At 33.0% G+C, this 18,132-nt stretch overlaps 3 protein-coding genes across 6 annotated transcripts; 1 reads left to right on the top strand and 2 right to left on the bottom strand.

The window, feature by feature from the left end:
• Positions 1-1,484: 1,484 nt before the first annotated feature.
• On the bottom strand, positions 1,485-4,944 carry LOC114939533 (alpha/beta hydrolase domain-containing protein 17B). Its single transcript, XM_029313847.2, has 3 exons — positions 3,651-4,944; positions 2,088-2,220; positions 1,485-1,779 (listed from the first exon to the last, which is right to left on the bottom strand). Exons 1-3 carry the CDS (start codon positions 4,292-4,294, stop codon positions 1,696-1,698), a joined length of 861 nt encoding a protein of 286 aa, XP_029169680.1. The 5' UTR covers positions 4,295-4,944; the 3' UTR covers positions 1,485-1,695.
• Positions 4,945-5,796: 852 nt separating this feature from the next.
• On the bottom strand, positions 5,797-7,242 carry LOC114939534 (sorting nexin-22). 3 transcript variants are annotated; one of them, XM_029313851.2, is made up of 4 exons: positions 7,225-7,242; positions 6,910-7,085; positions 6,409-6,599; positions 5,797-6,079 (listed from the first exon to the last, which is right to left on the bottom strand). In XM_029313851.2, the coding sequence occupies exons 2-4, from the start codon at positions 7,060-7,062 to the stop codon at positions 5,920-5,922; spliced, it is 504 nt and encodes a 167-aa protein (XP_029169684.1). In that variant the 5' UTR covers positions 7,063-7,085; positions 7,225-7,242; the 3' UTR covers positions 5,797-5,919. The 3 variants fall into 3 exon arrangements, with proteins under 3 accessions (XP_029169684.1, XP_029169682.1, XP_029169681.1); XM_029313849.1 differs by lacking the exon at positions 7,225-7,242 and adding an exon at positions 7,147-7,218; XM_029313848.1 differs by lacking the exon at positions 7,225-7,242 and having other exon boundaries at positions 6,910-7,218.
• Positions 7,243-7,835: 593 nt separating this feature from the next.
• Positions 7,836-13,439, top strand: Spred (Sprouty-related protein with EVH-1 domain). Of its 2 annotated transcripts, none has more exons than XM_029313943.2 (6): positions 7,836-8,893; positions 10,287-10,593; positions 10,729-10,897; positions 11,589-11,614; positions 11,744-12,303; positions 12,699-13,439. In XM_029313943.2, exons 1-6 carry the CDS (start codon positions 8,874-8,876, stop codon positions 12,853-12,855), a joined length of 1,239 nt encoding a protein of 412 aa, XP_029169776.1. In that variant the 5' UTR covers positions 7,836-8,873; the 3' UTR covers positions 12,856-13,439. The 2 variants fall into 2 exon arrangements, with proteins under 2 accessions (XP_029169776.1, XP_029169775.1); XM_029313942.2 differs by having other exon boundaries at positions 11,553-11,614.
• The last annotated feature ends 4,693 nt before the right edge of the window (positions 13,440-18,132 follow it).

Here is an 18,132-nt window from a genome sequence, read left to right as displayed (position 1 = left end):
ATTGTGATCCTTTTCCGTAAAATACGTATATACATGTATACGTGGAAGAGAGATATATAGAATAGCGAAACATGTGTGTGTCATGCCGCAAGTACACACCTTTCATTAACACTTGGTTTCCAAAGTCGCTCTCCTAACTTTATCGGGGTATTCAACGTCCAGTTTCTCCTTGACCTCCGAATAGCTACTACCCGAGCCTTCAGCCGATGATGTATGCGGTCCAACTTCTTCCAGAGATAATATCTCCGTATTGGTAGGCGAATAGCTGACGGTAGTCGCTTCACTCGTCGGCGATGTTACGCAACTGTCACCGACACTTCTGCTACGCGGCGTATATCGGGTTTTCTGGAGCTGTTGTATGTTGAGAGACAAACTGGCTTGCATCGACGGTCTTTCCAAAGGCTTCGCAGAAGGCTTGTCTTCGGTTTGTACATCAATATGAGATGGACTTCTCGAGCGTGGAACGTGAAGTGGACTTTCCGGATCTACTGTCAGATCGGATGACAAAATTTTTGAACTTGCGGCTAATCTGCTCGCGCAAGGAGAATATTTTGGCAAATTTATCGTAATTTTATCCGAGCCCACGGTCAATGACGATCGGCCGAGCTTTTTCAACGGGCTGCAAATAAGTTTCTTCTTTTTCAATTGCTTGGCATCATTGTAGGAATCAAAACTCTCGGTAGAATCGCTCTTCTCCTGTTCCTTACATTTCTCGAGGCCCTTTCTCTTAATCTTGGTACACGTGCAACCCCAAGGAAACTTCTTCGTGAGTTCTGTTGTCTTGGTATGTGCTGCTGCATCGGACCTTTTAAATTTCGTAATATTATCCACAATTGAAATTTTATTGTAATAACGTTGCCCGCTATCTTTATTATTAGTGCTATTCGAGTCCAGCGTCGACTCTATACAATTGTACTTGAATCGAGATCCAGGAGATTTTTTCTCCGCTATGGGCTGAGTAAGAGTACCTCCTCTACAATCAGTAATGTCGTTTTTAACATCACTAGAAGCATTGGAAAACGATGCGACCGACTTTTCTCCGATCGCACATTGTCGGCAGTCTTCCACTAGTATATCGATCAAAGCCGTATGAGTTCTTTGGTTGTCTGATTTTTTGTGATTTTGACCGAACGAATTCTTCAAGCTTCTGTGGACAATGTTTTTTTGACTTTGAGCAAATGGATTTTTCAAATTCTTCGGTAGATAAGTATGTTTCTTGATAACTTTCCCAGTATGATTGTAATATTGATAATCTTGACAATCGGACACCTTTTCGACAGCGGCAATTTTGCTCTGCCCTTTGTCCTTTATCGAGGAATCATTCCGTTTAAAGTTTTTACTCTCTGTCCTGACATTCGACTTCTTCGAGTAACTTTCGGCATTTGGATTCTCATCTTTGGAACGTGTTTTCTTGAAGGACTCTGAAGGGCAATTGGTTTCCTGGTTTACAGTCTGTTGCTGCTCGCAAAAGAAGAATACATCATCTACAGAGGCGAAGGATGATTCTTCGTCACAGGGAAGGACAGGTGTCTTCTCCCCTGTGTGAGGCGACTGCTAGACAAGTTTCTCCGTCGGGGAACTTGTTGAAATGGAACTGATGGTGTTGGAGTTGTTGGAAACGGTATGTCCGTGATTGCTCGCATGCATATGGCCTCCATCCTGCCCCCCCTGACTCTGGGAGAGGCTGAGTCGCCGTCAGTTCACCAATTCCACGCTTACAAATTGCTTCAGTCGTTCGAGGTATTGATTGTATAATTCTACATCATTATGGCCAGCACCCTGAAAAATTACATATTTATACATTTTGCTATCTATAGTATAAGTTTAAACACAATTTTAAATTTCAACATTTAGTTAGCATCTAATTAACATTTAATTTTATAATAAATTAGTATTCTGTTTTAAATTAGTATGCTGATAAAGAACGAGTTTAATTCTTTTCTAAAAATTATGAAAATTAAGCAGACAAAATATAATATATAATCGGATATTAAGCAATAGCAACTGTAATCAATGTAAATATGAATGAAAAAAGAAATAACAATTTGAAAACTAGTAATAATTTTTAATAAAAATCCATCTGATACCTCAACCCATAGTGGTTCTACTGCTCGTGGACATCTCTCATAAATTGCCAGACCATGACTAAAATTTATAACTTCGTCTTCGGTACCATGGATGACCAAAACAGGTGATGTTACTTTCGGTACTTTGTCTATGCTGCAAAGAAATAATAATATAATAACAAACATTGTTCTCCTAATGTATAATGATATAGCGTGATTTTCATGTTAAAAAATTTCTCATCTTTTCTATAGTCAAATAGATTTTACATTAACTTTTTTATTTCCAGTTATTTATCAAATAACCCAATATATTTTGGATAAAAAATAACAGTTTGTGATTACAATATAATAATTCCCACATATAGAGTCTTTTATAAAATCAAATTAATAAGCTCACACACAAAAATTGAACATATAATAGATTTAACACATATATGTTATTGTATATATAGTTGCTAATTAATATCAAATATTATGAGAATGTAAAGTTTAAAGACAAAAAAGTCAAACCTTTGTAACGTTTATCTCATATTTTCTAGTAGTTTGCCACTTGTATCTTTGAAAGAGAAATCATGCGCAAAAGTACATTTTCACTCTACGCATGCATAGTTTTGTGGTAAGTATAAATGAGATAAAAGAATAGTAAGGATAACAAAAAGAAAATATATGTAGTACATAAATTTCATGTACTTGTCGCTACATTTTTACAAATTTATAAAAATGTTAATCTCTTATTATTTATTACTTTATTTTATATAATTTCATTCTCTCTAATATAATCACAAACTTGATTCTATACTTTTCTCACCCACTTGTCTACCATACAGTTTGCGGTAACGTTTTTCAATATTAGTGGCATTATATATGGCAGGAGTATAACTGTTTAAAATTGTGATTACAAACAGTAAGTTACGAAACTATGGACAATATGTGTAAAATAAGTGTATTTTTGTTTTACATGAACAAATTATTGCATTCGTGCATGTATATGTAGATAGATATCATAGAATTTGTGCGCTGTGCGAAGAAAGCTAATTAGCAAGATACATTAGACATATTATGCGCCACAAATTTCAAACAAGTGTACATCTGCATAATATAAGTATACATTATACGTTGTTTGAATGCAAAGTCGTGTAACTTTTTAGTACAAAATATTGGCGATTTTACTTAGTCGGATCACAATAATAAACTAATATATAAAGGGAAATGTCATCAAATTGGCGCTAATTAATATATTCAGCGATTTTCTATTAAACTCGATCAATTAATAATGAACAATTGTTTAATTTTTTGCATTTTTACGTACACTTTTTATGTACGAGTCAGATCGACGCAAAAGACTTGTAATATTAAAAAAAAAATTGGAAAGAAAGTTGTACAGTGTCGAGGGAATTTTTGTTATCGAAAATAATGGTGTTTGACGTTTCGTTTCCTCGGGACTTATCAAGGATTTATAACCTTCAAGTTACAATATGGAAAGGAATTTCTAAGCTCTTTGCGCCCCGAAAGAAGAATAAATGCGTATAATTGATCGTTTCGAGCAGAAAAGAGAAACGTCGGGCTCGTCTCGTTCGGTCTCACCTGGTGAAAGCGTCAAAGAACCAGGTCCTCTTGGTTTTGGGAAAAGCGACTCTCATCCCGGACATGAGGGGCGAGTGGAGGACGACCGCCCCGACCTCGTATCTCGCGGCGAGGTCGACCGTGGGAACGGTGCCGATGCTCTGGCCGTAGAGGATGATGTTCTCCGGGCTGATGCCGTAGCGGGTCCGCAAGGCGTGCCACGCGGCGTCAATGTCCGCGTAGAGGTTCTTCTCGGACGGTTTGCCGGCCGAGACTCCGTAGCCCGAGTAATCGTAACTGAATATGTTGCAGTTGATGCGCGAGCCCAGTCCGAGATAGAAGCTCGACATCTGGCCGAGGTCTACGGCGTTGCCGTGGGAGAAGAGGATGGTGAAGCGCGCGGTCGCGGAGCAACGGACGAAGAGGCATGCTATGCGATTGCCGCGGGACGTCCTCGCGTAGAAACCCTCAACCGACTCCTTCTCGCGCTCGGTGTACTGCCACTCGGCCCGCTCCGACAGGGAGATGGAGAACTTGGAGCCCTCGTCCTCGACGAACGTGTACGTCGGCTCGGGCGGCAGGAAGGCCAGCTTGTCGGCGATTCTCGACGGGCAGGGCGGACAGCAAAACAGGCAACACAGTTCACTCAGACTTAACCCGTTCATCGTGCACCAGTCTGCACCGTCGACTCGACTCGACTCGTCACTCGTCACTCGTCACGTCTCCTTGTCGTACTTGTTCCAGTTCAGCCGAGTCGGCCGAGGCATCGAGCGATCGGGAATCGACACACGCGCTCGCCTCGGAAACTGCACAGATTACACTACTTTTTTTCCTCTTTCTTCTCCTTCGCCACTCGATGAATCACGCGCGTCGCGCCGTTTCCTCTACTCTCTACCAGAGTCCCTCACAATGATTCAGCCATGACGGCTCGCGCGCGGAGACGGACGACTTTTTCTCCCACCTTCTTCCTTCCTTCTTTCTTTCTTTCTTTCTTCTTGCCTTTATCGCAAACGCCGTGCCCCCACCCGCTCACTCCGCGTCCCGTATTTTCATCGTGCGTCAGGTGAGACTGGGCGCGAGATAGAAATCATGGTACCGCTGCTGCTGGTCTGGATGCCTCGGTGCAACCGGAACTTTGCCGACGATCGTCGGGGAACCGACGACGACCGATCAACTCCGATCAGCTCCGATCTTTCGTGCAACTTGTTTAGCCGCGTTCGCATTACGTACATTTCATTGCGTTTCATTTAAACATGGAATGGGCTCCGATTCTCGAATATGTCATATGAATACCAATACTTTTCGAAAATAGTCTCCTTGTCTTTAGTGATAATCTCGATTAAAAAAAAAAAAAACAAAAAAAAAATGATTCTTTCTTTTCCCCTTTTTTTTGACATTAGAAATATGGATTTTTCCAATCTCGAGCTTTGCGCGCTCCCGTGTGTATCGGTTCCATTCTATATAACTATATAATAGAAAGAATCGAGATTTACGCAAATCTTTTGTTGCGCGCATGCGCTTAAAAATATCAAGTCTATATCGGAATCTAGCCACAAAAGATTGAGAGAAAGGGAAGAGCACAAAGATTAGATAGATATATTAATCAATCAAATTAGAACATCAAGATTTTTCTTTGTCCGATCCTTATCTGATCGATCAAGTTCCAACTTTTCATACGTTCTTAATTTTTACAGCAAAACTCTGTACGATTGTATACAAAAATTTACTTGTCGGAATAAAATAGCGCTTCATTAATTTTTATGCGCGTGTATATCAGGATTAAGAGCTTATCCAGGCAAAAGTATAGAATGCATAATACATATGTATTACCAAATCAAACTATACAATTACAAAAGTAGCAATATGCCGTTTTATACAATTAATTTCTTCACGTATCATGCATCTATGCGACTTTATTGGGATAAACTCTAAAGGAACAAAGATTCTTGAATCGATCAAATGCTACTCAAAACGTAAATTTTCCAATACAATCGCCTTAGATATTAATTATATATATGTATATATTCTCTGTCATAATTTTTCTTCCAAGCATTCACACCTGCTTATTTGTCAGATGACTCTACTAAATTAAATTTGATGTATGTGTGTGTGTGTGTGTAAATATTTCTCTGTCTCGATATACATTGGTATGAGAAACAAAAAAAAATTCTGTCAACAAAGATTTTATTCGTATATCATTCGCATTCATTAGATGTTATCGCTATCAAAAATTAATTTATAATTATGCTTTCAAGATTCTTGCAAGTTTATTCTTAATACATTGAAAATATCAAGATTTGTATATACCTAGTAATACACCATTAGTTACAACATCTGGAAGACTGCTAGTCGAATCAGCTTGGACATATGGATCACAGTGGAAAGTTAAGACTGGATGATGTCCCAGAGTATTTGGATTATGCATTGTGCTGTTTGTAGCTTTGTATATTCTTGTAAAATCAGAAATGCAAAGATTAGTTGTTGGAAATACATTCGATAGAACATTTTTAATTAAATTCAAATACCGAATTTTATTCTAATTCTAGTTTCATACGTACTACTGCAATTGATGTAAATTGTGATGTAATCTACATTTTGACAACTTTCTTTTTTGTAAAATGGAGAAGATAAAGACTATTTTGAACAAGAAAAATATCAGACACACGATTAGATTGGACACAAGAATTGACTCAAATGCCATATACCGATATCTTTTTCACACATTTAAATTACACTTACTATCGTTTGTTATATAACTTGTTTGATTAAAAATCAATACCTCTTGTGAGATGTAAATCCCTGGTCTTCTATGCCCAAAAAATTGAGAACTTGCTGCTTCGTTGCCAATAAATGTAGCATCTTCTGTATATATAATTCTAATGCAGCTCGTCGTTGTTCCAATACTTTTGGTTGCGAGTTTCTTACTCTCTTTGGTGGAAATGGCGCGATATCTGAATTGTCCTTTTTCAACTGGAAATTAAAACTCTCTTTGATAACGAGGTAACATTAGTCGACAAGTGTTTCTCAAAATCATGTCGCGATAAGAATACAGTAACGAGAGAAAGAGGGAGGGAGAGAGAAAGAGAAAAGTATAACATAGTTTGTCAGTTATTTTATACATAAAATACACACATGTACATATTATTAATAAAATATATATGTATTAAAATCTTTCAACAATGAAAAAAATGGTAATTTTACTTTGATTATAGTAGAAAACATGCGAGTGCTTTTGTGATAAACCCTTCCTTATCAATAATTCTTTAGACAGAGAACGTACCGTACGATGTAACGCACTAAATTCGCTATATCTTCTCTCGATGGAATATCGAGTGCCAGTTTGCGATTCCAAAATCTCGATACAGTAAACATAATAGGGTTTGCCGTGTGACACATCGGCCAAACGGTAACCGCTAATGAAAGCTTCGTACATCTCATTGCCAACAAATTATATGTCTACAATGTAATTAATGTTAATAAACACAGTATTAAATCATACGTGAAACAACACACGTACAATGAACAATGCGAAAGGCAGATGATAGAAAAATCTACCTATCTCCATATCGGAGAATGTATATATTTATAAACTCACTAGATGCGCATAGAAGATGCACTATTGCACTTTTATTTGATGTTGCACATGCACTCGAATGAAGAAAGAAAACTTTACCGTCCTTGTCCCGCGTGGCGTGGCCAATCAAAATTTGAAGCCAATTCGAAGTCGATAATCGATAAATCGATTTTCGATAAATCGGCATATATGGCGGCGCGAAATGAAAATGTTTGGAAGCGTTTGATTGGCTAATCAAAATAAAACGAGTAAATAATTGCTTCATCTTGAATTGGAAGCATCTGTAGCGTTTTACTATAAAACCTTTAGAGCCATTTCACAATAGGTTGCAAATGCTTCCATTGCTAGTTGACAATTGTGAATCGACCAATCAGCTGACGAGTCGCTTCGCTCCGATTGGTCAGTCACGCTCTTTAGTAGATACTATAGGAACTCACTGCGTATAACGCGTAGAAAAATCAACCGTAATTATTTATCTAGGACAAGGAAGAAAAAAATGAACAATATAGAGCATGTTACATTATAGTAGATTGATTAATTATTTTTGTACGCACAAATGCACGCGTTATACATATGCGCTCTCTGATATGCGTTATATATATATATATATATATATATGTGTGTGTATGCAATTGGTCAGGATAGGGGTGCCAGCTGATCGTTCCGCAAAACTCAACCAAGTATAATCGCGAGAGAGAAAGAATCCCTTCGCTTATCTTTCCTTTGAATTTTTCTCGGGCTCGGGCCCGTCAAAATGAAAGCATGGTCGCATCAGTGTCGCAGTCATCAACATCAAAACCGTTCTCGGGGCGTTACTCGGTCGGCCGGGATTTCTTCTCCCTACATAGATATCGGGATTCAGCATTAGCGAAGCTAGTTATCGACTACGATATCTACCACAGACAGTTAGCTATGGTTACCTACGGCTAACCACGGCAACGGAAAGGAAAGGAGCGGGAGCGGGAGCGCGTGCGACGCGCTTGATTATACAGGATATATTGTGGTGTGTGTGGTATCTATGAATGAATCCTGTTGCGCAGACCGGCAACTTCCATCGTAAGGTAGTCGATAAGCGTTTCGCGCTTCGTGGACGCGCGCGGTTCGCGGCGGAGCTCCGAAATTGACGAGAGCATCGCTGTACCGTCACGTCGTCCGTCACCCTCGACTCGTCTAATCGCGCATCATGATACACGATCGCGAACGGAGCTACAAATTTGGGCGTGAGCGTTTCTCCATCAACCGTGCGTCGTGAGAGCACGTTGCTAGCACGGGCTAGGGAGAGCGGTATATTTTGGCTGGAGCTTTCGAGGGGATCGCGAGTTTCGAAGTGTGCGTGTCTCGAGGGAAACACAGGCGTGGATAAAAATTAGTGCGTCGAGTTTCGACTGTCTTTCAACTTTGCGTGTCGCGTCGAAAGCGAGGCGGTGCGGTGGGCGTGTGTGGTGCGGGGATGAACTGCACGGCGAGTGTAAAGTGAAATAAAGAGGTGGAGGAAGAGCGGAGAAGGAGGATTGGGGCGCTTCCTGTCCCTGTCCTGTGCCTGTCTCGGTGCCGATCTAAAAAAAAGTTTCGCAGGTAGAATCGCGCGATCGAATGTCTTTTCGATGTGACGAAAATGATGAAGTGTGGGAGAGAGTGGGCTTTGAGTGAAGGCTTCGATACCTCGAATCATGACAGAGGCGTTGGACGAGTAAGTATACATGTACAACAGAGAGAGAGAGAGAGAGAGAGAGAGAGAGCGCAGTTTTATTCTCTCTCCTTTCTCGGGACTTTGTGTTCCATTTTCTTCGAACATATATCCGCGTTGTTATTGCTCCTTTGCGTTCCTTTCGTGTTAAACACTTCGTTATTCTTTTAGTCGGGTGTGCTTTTACACCTTCATTTCCTCTCTCTCTCTCTCTCTCTCTCATACTTTTTTCCTCCTTCGTTTACTCATTTCATTATGAATGACGCGATTTAAATTTCTCACGATAAATCTTTCCGTAACGTCTCGTAATATGTAATAGTCTATAGCGTATTTGTATACTCTTTTCGATCATTTTTCTTGCTCCAATTTGTCTTTATTTCCTTTTTAGCTCTTTCTTTCTCCCTCCCTCTCTCTTTTTACGCTTTTCTATTGTATGTATAGCTTCCCATTCCTTTCCTTTGCTTTCCTCTTTCATCCCTCTAATAGTGTGTTATCCACTGTTCCTGTATGGACGGCTGTTCATTCATTGAATCGATCTCGGCTCAGCGTGTGTAACATCTGGCTAAATGTCGTCCGCGCGATATGTTCTCATCATTCGCGCAGATATACTACGATCATATCAAGTTTTGAGCTCCAAAAGGCTTCAAACTTGCTCATGCATCATTTTATTTTTTATTTTTAAATATCTAATAGAAATATTGAATTATTTCGATTTAATATAACAAGATGTATTAATCTTATATAATTATATATAAAAAATTGTTCAAGTTCTTTATCACACACACATATATATATATATATATTATAATGACACATTACAAAATAATGTGCCTTTTGTATATGCTCTCGAATTAGAAATTAAAAAGTATAAATAACTCAACATCATTTATCGTAATAAGCAATATATTGTTAATAAATTATGCAGAATATCTCTTACAATTGGTATTAAATGTCCTTTCAAATTCGTTCAACTAATATGAAAATATATAATTTTGTCTTAGTAAAAAGATTAAAGAGTGTCAAAATATATTATTATTTTAATCTTTTAAACCTTTTTAACATTGCACATCTTTCTGTAACTAAATTAAAAGCTTATAATGATCTACATATTTATAGATAAGTAGAGAATATAAATATACTTTTTGTATCAAGCCTTGTTTTCAACAAATTTGATTTTGGAAGCTGATAAATTAATAATATTTTCTCAGCATTCTCGTGAATCATGCTATTTAATCTCGCATATAATTGCTATCTTATTTCATGTGAATTACGAAAAGATGTACATGTATCTATTATATATACATATATATATATATATATATATATATATATGTGTGTGTGTCTATTATTAAGTTTATCAATAATGCGCAATATAGTAAGAATTGTTATATTGTAGTGGTAACTATCTGGTGAGGGTCCGCGCCCAGGTAATGACGAGAGATGATAGTTCAGGTGGTTGGGTTCCTTTGAGTGGTGGTGGCTTGGCAAATGTCTCGGTTAGACGTAGGATTACTTCATCAGGAATACATCAAACAAACAATACCAATGGAAACAGTATTTCTACTACAACTAATTCTGCACATCCTGTATCGAATACTACTGTTGGTCTTCAGAGTCATGGATCTTTTAATATCTCTCCACCAGGCGCAAATAAAAGAAAGCATGAGTACCTTATTTATGGCAAACGCATTACAGATCAATCGGTAAATCTCACAGTTTTTTTATAATACTTTATTACAAATTATATTTTAGAAAGATGTTTAAATATCGCAACATATATTATAATATCTATATGTACAGCACATATTTAAAAAATTTACATATCTCTTATCTTTCAGGTTGTCCTTAGCTGTATAATTAAAAAAGATTTTGAATATAATAAAGTAATGCCAACCTTTCATCACTGGCGAACGGGAGAAAAAAAATTTGGATTAACATTTCAAACTGCTGCCGATGCAAGAGCATTCGACAAAGGAGTTCGAACAGCAGTTGAGGAATTGTTGGAAGGTATAGCATTTTCCTTGTCAAAAAATCAATTTTGAAAAAATTAATAATTATTCAAATAAAAATATCGCATTTAGAATACATCAGAAAGATTCATATTTTTAAGTTTTGGTTCATTAATAATTTCATCTGTTTATATTGTTTTTATTTTTCTCTTCTCTCCATCTCAATACACTTGTTACGTCTCAAGTGTGAAAAGTTTAATAAACTATTGCCCACAGCAAATAAATCTATTATTATATTTATTTTTATTTTATTAAGTATCTTATAAATCAAGGCTATTTTCCTGACACAGAGTGAACGATTTTTTCCATGTGACTGATACTTTTTCATTCTTTTCTATATTTTATTTATTTTATTTCACTCTTACTCATTGTTTTCAATAAAATGCTAATGTATCGTATTATAATGAGCTGTACACTATGTCAAAGTCATTTATGTTATTACAAAGTAATTATATCTTTATAAGTATTGTACAATAAGTAGTGTGCAAAATTTTTTATACAATATTTTATTAATTCATTTGCACTCATTATTTTGCTGCAATTTATTATATGGATTGTGCAAATGGTAAGCTAATATATAATTATAAATGTATATGTTATTATTACTTTCTGAACTCATTGTCAAATTTTACATCTTGTATAATGTAATATAGGCTTGTCTGATTTAACATTAACCACCAATGCTCCAGATGCTGGGGACGAAGATGTTTTTATGGTAAGAAAAATTATGATTTTATTTATCAACATTTTTATTAACTTTAATCAAGAAAATTTTCAAAAATGTTGCGCATTCATAAATAGAGGAGAATAAAATAAAGTTTTCTAAAATTGTAAAACTTTGCAGACTTTGAATTTGCCAGTGGAACCACCTGAGCCACGTTCTTCTTCAGATACACCTCATGGAATAGTTCGAGTACCAAATTATTCTCAATATTCAGAACTTCACGCCGATTCACACCGATCTATTCATCATATTGGTGGTTCTTCCGTTAAGGGTCCACCATCGCAACATCCCTTGGCATCTGCTGCAGATATCGGATCAGATAATTATCCTTATGTGCAACTTACGACGCTTAACCATGAATATTTATACCCAATCATCGATGATCACAAAAGTGAAAGATTAGATGGACATAATACTTCCAATAGTGGAAGTTCTCTGAAGAAGCCAGATATTATAATATCACAACCTTCAAAAAATACTATGAAACGTAATGTACGTTTACGTTGCAAGCATTGTCAAGAGCTATATTCGGAACAGCATAATCCGAAAGGTTCCTGCGAATACGCTCCTGATCCAATTAGACGTGGAATTGCGAAAGTTTCTTGTTTATCATGTGCCCAATGTATGTTATATCATTGCATGAGTGACGCTGAAGGTGATTTTGCACAAAATCCTTGTAGGTAAGTTTATAATATTTCAATTGTCATCAAAAGTGATTGCTCTCTATTATTTTCTCAAATTTATATATGCATAACAAACGTATCACATTTCAATCATTTTTTTTTACTTTATGTTGTACTACAAAAGTTTATATTTCTTTAGAAATTTGTTGCATATTCAATTTTTCACTTGGAGATTGTATAAAAAATATTAAATCAGTTTTTTTAAAAAATAAGTTTGGACATAATACTACTCTTTTGAAACTATATATGCGTTAGTATGTTTATATTGTTACTACAGATTTTTAATTTTTTTTCTTTTGATTGATAATTTTTTCTATACAATCTCCTTTTAAAAATATAATCGAAAATTTGATCATATGATTGAATAAATTATAAAATATTAAATCATGCAGTTGTAGCACAGAAGAGGGATGCGGACGCAGATGGTTTGGTTTAGCCTTGTTATCATTGATCGTTCCTTGCTTGTGGATATATCCTCCACTTAGAGCTATACATTGGTGCGGGATGTCCTGTGGAATGTGCGGCGGGCGTCACCATCCTATGGAATAACTGGAGGAACCCTTTGATGTCTCTGCTCCGTATTCAATTGGATCAACCAACTTTTCTGCATCGTATAATGCAGTCGCCAATGTGTATGAATGTCATGATCTGAGTATGGGTCGTTGTCAGAGATATCAAAGGGGTAGACAACTTCCGGTACATGCACTTATTCATCAACGTCATCTTTAAAACAAAATACAGTCAAAGTGGAAATACCCAATTTAGCACAAGATGTCGCATAGCTCCAACATAATGTATATTCCGTACATTTTGTATATTTTATTAGAACAAAATATGTTATTTAGTCTCACCTGTACATTAAACAATTTGTGGTAAACTAGTATTTACAGTTTGAATGATTAATCTATGGAAAGCACATCAAATGGATTCAGACCAACTATTTGTGATACATGGTGCACATTGTGAGAGTGTAACTTCTGTGAGTTGACACAAAAAAATTAATTTTTCTGTTTTCAATTTGACACTAATTTTTACACATACATATAATATTTAATGGAGAAAGATATAACTATATAAATAAGATAAATTATAAATAAATTTTGCTGAAAATTGTCAGAATGGAGAATGTCAAAACGTATTTGATTATTAGATTCTGATTCAGTTAACAATTTAACTCGCTGTGAGTTAATCTTTATTAATTTATTTTCACTTTTTCTAACATCGTAGAATTAAAAAATAAACTTTCTTACAAGTTTTTTTTTAAATAATATGACCAATGATTGACAAATCTAACAATGTGTATATTTGAAGATAAATACATATACACAGATATATACATATAAAATTGTTATATTAAAATATTTCAGGCGCATAATTTTAAATTTACGTTAATATATTTATTTTTTTACATTATAAAATTTTATTTTAAATTATAAGACTATATATTTTATCACATAGAAGAGAGCACATGTAATATCTAAGTCATAATATTCTTTTTTTAAAGTCATTTTTTATTTAAATATAAAGTTCTGTGCTATTTGTTATTTAATAATATTAAAATTCTTGTAAATATCAATGATAAAAATTGCTACTGTTTTATAAAGTATCGTCGCACATAGAAGTTCATTCTCATAATATTTGCCTTTACTTTTTACTAATTCACGTTTAGTACGCGCGCTGGCACGTGTGTTGTGTGGTATTGTGTGTGTATGTGTATGCGCGCGCGCGCGCGCGCGTGTGTGTGTGTGTGTGTGTGAGAGAAAGAGATTTATTTATATAAATAAATTAACATATTTGTACTATACTTTTTATTATAGATATATGCAGAATGTTACTAAAATATTTTGATAGAAAAAAGATTATATCAAGCTCAAGAAAAGAACATATATGCAAAATTTGCTTAAAATTTTAGTAACATTCTGTGTGTGTGTGTGTGCGCGTGCGCGCGCGCGCGTGTGTAGGATTTATACATAAAGTATGCAAGCTTATTTTCTCGGAAATTAGCAGTAAAATAGTAAATTCATACTCTTTACATATTAAAAAAAAAATTATATATATGTGTACACACGTTATCTAATTTAAAAATAATTTAATTTAATAAGAATGTCTTTATGCTTAAAATGTTAGAAGAAATGATATATTGCTAATTTTAATAGCTACCGAGAAAACAACTTGCAACATTTTATGTAAAGTCTGTATATATAGAAATGTATAAAATGTTTCAAAACCACATGTCCTTTTAATCACAGCTTTTTTGACCAATTTAGAGATGTTTCGCGATGGATTTCATTATTTAAGCGCATTTTTAACATTTTTAACATTACATGTCTTTGCGATGTTATAAGTATAATGTAAGTTAAAATTGAATTATAAGTGTAACATAAATTAAGATTTCTGCAACCATATTGGATTATAACATGAAAAGCAAAATATCTTGTAGAATTTTTGTTGTATTTTATGTAAATAATCTTTTACAGTCTTTGTATTTGTTAAATCTAGATTTATAAAATAAAGACTATCTTTTCTGTTTGTGTATTAATAAATAGCTGTATTTTATCAATTTTAGTCACAAGGTTTATTCCTAGTGGAATATAAGACACGTGTGGCTTATGAATTACATACTACAATCAGTTAGATCATAAAAGACAACTGAAAAAGTTAATTTCAATTAATTTTATTCCAACATATTTTATCAATATATATTATAAATAAGAGTGAATAAAACAGTTCAACAAAGAAATTTAATTTTTCGCTTCTTAAATAATCCAATATGGCTACAGTAAGTATTCACAGACTCTTGAAGAATACAATTATCTATTTTCTCCTCAACACAAAACTTACATTGGGATAATAATAAGTAAATAGACTTTTCATTTATTCAAGTATATATTCTTATTTCTTTAAATATGAGATACCATAAAAATGTAAAACATATACATATATTTGATAGAGAACTTCTTTCTGTTTAAAATAGAAATTTTTTCACGATATTTGATTTGATTTAATAATTCAATTTGAATAATGAAGTGTTTATTTTTAAATTTATGTTACCCTAATATAGTTTGTGTGTATGTTAGAAGTATTTTATTTTCTAGTTAATTATTCGGAAATAAAATAGATATTTAAACATTTTAGTTAAGAAATATCAATTTAAAACAAACCAAAAGAATCTCTGTAATAAAAAGAATATTTTAGGGTTTTTTATGTGTGTAACTAGTGGCACAATAAGAAAAAAAAATGACAAATTTACATAAAAAAATAAATTAAAAATTTAGAACAAATTTTGTATGTGATTTTTTTTTTTTTTTTTTTTTTTTTCAGAAAATCGATTTTAAAGATTATAAAAATTGGAAAAATTAATTTCTTATCTATATTTCTTATAAGTTATTAGATTGGCGCGTCAGGCTTTGGTATATGTTTCATGTGCGTAAATATCATAAGTATCATTATATTCAAATGAAAAAATTTGTGTAGCACTTAAACAAATAAGAACAAGTGCCACTAAATATTATTTTTTAAATATTAAAGTTAAAAAATCAATTAAATTTTAATTTTTTTAAACTAATTAAATAGTGGAGAAAATAGAATTCACAAGATTTCGAATTTATTAAAAAGTAATAAACTTTATATATATATATATATATATATATATATATTGTGAAGAATTCTATAGAGAATGGAAGAAAAATACTATATATTCAATTCGATCAGTAAAGAGATTTTTATATGAAATGACATTATTGACAAGAATTTATGTTATCTATAATAAAAATTTAAAAATACTCTTGTGAGATATTATAATATTCCAATCGCGCCAATCTAAAAAGTTAAACTCGATTTTTAATGACCTGGTGTAATGTCACATATGTTAGCAGCAATATTTCAAGTGTAACTCAAATCAGGTAAAATTATCTTATAAAAAAAGAAGCAGAACAATAAAACAAAAAATATTTAAATTAATTTCATGTGACATGTAAAATATCAATAGTACATTTCGCTTTCTTAGAACATTATTTATTGTTTAATTTTCAAAAATTATCTTTATGAAAAAAAATTTTTGTGTGAAAAATCTTATCCCTATATATAATGAATTTTAATGTAGATATTTATTCTCATATTTAATCAGAAACTTTAAACGTTGTCTTGCATATATAGATAATTTTATATTACAAGTGTGCTTATTGTATCTTCTTCGAATATTATAATAGAAACTTTGTTGATATTAGATTGTTTATTGCTATAAAAGTTACTAAATTTTATGTAAATTTCACACATTACTGTTAATTTTAAGTATTTGGGTGGTATATATTTGTAATATAGTAATTATATACTTGTATATATAATATTTTATTAATGGTGGAAAATATTTTTTTAAATACACGCACGCACACGCACATACACTACACATGCATATATACATATACATATATAGAATAATTCTATTTTATATTGTACAACTGATATATTTTTGAAATTATTTATTTTTAAAACAATAATTTGAAATAAAAATTATAGATATATAAATCGTGTGATTAACATCTATAGTTTTGTTCCATAAAAAGAATTTGAGACTTCTACTTTTTTTTTTAAGAGAAGTAAATTTTCTTTTTTGAAATATATAATTTATATTATACCTATATGATTATCATAATTTTTGTATAAATATCAATTTTACTGATTATTGTTCATACAAAAGTAGAAACACTAAAAAATAATTATCAAATGTATAATATTGATTATTTTATAAAAAAAAAAATATAGAGAATATTTAATGGAAGAGTATATAAGAGAGTACTCTATAAGATATTTCAAATTTTATGTCAATACAATAATATCAAAATAAATTATGAAATAATTTGTATTTTGTAAATTTGGTTTTATAATTTTCTACCTTAATACTTTTACATTTAACTAAAATAAAAATTAGGAAATAAAAATAGGAAAATTGATACATACACGAGTTTCAAAAAGTTTAAATTTCGAAAATCTCTTGAAATAAAACCGTGCTGATTGTATACGAGAAACGTTTTTGTAATTTTTATTTTAAATATAATATATATTGTATATTTCTTAAGTGAATAATTTGAGAAATAATTAATTGAACATTTTAAAATGGGATATCCTATATACACAAATACAAAGCTAATTTTCTCGACAAGTATGTTGTGATGAAATATACCAAATGAAAAAATTGTGTGATAATTCCTACAAGAGCGTATGTAAATGTATAATTAAGTGAGCGTATGGACTTTTATTTAAATTGCTTTAATAACAAAGCAAGTATGATAAATGTGATCAAACTCTAAAAGATTCAACATGTCTGTAAAAAGTTAGAATGTATAAGATAGGAATACAAATTATACACATGAACGCGCGCGCGCACACACACACACATACAATATATAATAAAATCTGTATGATAATATTGGTTGTTGGTGATAATAAATATAGCTAAAAAATGAGTCGGAATATACATATATATCTGAATGCAAAAGAGAAGATTTCATATAGAGAGTGAAAGCAGAAGGAAAAGAAACAGAGAAAGTCAAAAGAAATAAAAAATGATTAAATAAATTAATAAGATTATTAGAAATACAAAAGAAAAAAAGGATAGAAAAGAGGGAATAAGAGCACAAAATAAAAAAAAAGGAAAAAACAAAAGAATATACATATATATAAAGAGAGTGCTTTGGCTATAGAACTATATAGTCAAAGAGAGAATAGAAATGAATAGAGATGGAGAGGAAAATAAAACAATATCTTGCGTGCGTGTTACATGTGTGTGTGTGAGAAGAAATAAATAGAAAAGAACATAATTAAGGAATG

Source organism: Nylanderia fulva, unplaced genomic scaffold, assembly GCF_048542155.1.
Source record: "Nylanderia fulva isolate GAGA-0341 unplaced genomic scaffold, ASM4854215v1 Scaffold1, whole genome shotgun sequence".
Lineage (NCBI taxonomy): Eukaryota > Metazoa > Arthropoda > Insecta > Hymenoptera > Formicidae > Nylanderia > Nylanderia fulva.
This window is presented reverse-complemented; position numbering and strand designations above follow the sequence as displayed.

Excerpts from the sequence above, each read along its gene's own strand:
- LOC114939533 (XM_029313847.2), bottom strand. The coding sequence starts at position 4,294 with ATGAACGGGTTAAGTCTGAGTGAACTGTGTTGCCTGTTTTGCTGTCCG. Across the intron at positions 2,221-3,650 it reads TTCTTTGACGCTTTCACCAG|CATAGACAAAGTACCGAAAG; the intron begins GTGAGACCGAAC and ends ATTTCTTTGCAG. Across the intron at positions 1,780-2,087 it reads TAGAACCACTATGGGTTGAG|GGTGCTGGCCATAATGATGT; the intron begins GTATCAGATGGA and ends GTAATTTTTCAG.
- LOC114939534 (XM_029313851.2), bottom strand. The coding sequence starts at position 7,062 with ATGTACGAAGCTTTCATTAGCGGTTACCGTTTGGCCGATGTGTCACAC. Across the intron at positions 6,600-6,909 it reads TTAGTGCGTTACATCGTACG|TTGAAAAAGGACAATTCAGA; the intron begins GTACGTTCTCTG and ends TTTAATTTCCAG. Across the intron at positions 6,080-6,408 it reads GGATTTACATCTCACAAGAG|AATATACAAAGCTACAAACA; the intron begins GTATTGATTTTT and ends TGATTTTACAAG.
- Spred (XM_029313942.2), top strand. The coding sequence starts at position 8,874 with ATGACAGAGGCGTTGGACGA. Across the intron at positions 10,898-11,552 it reads AGTTGAGGAATTGTTGGAAG|GCTTGTCTGATTTAACATTA; the intron begins GTATAGCATTTT and ends AATGTAATATAG. Across the intron at positions 11,615-11,743 it reads GGGACGAAGATGTTTTTATG|ACTTTGAATTTGCCAGTGGA; the intron begins GTAAGAAAAATT and ends AAAACTTTGCAG.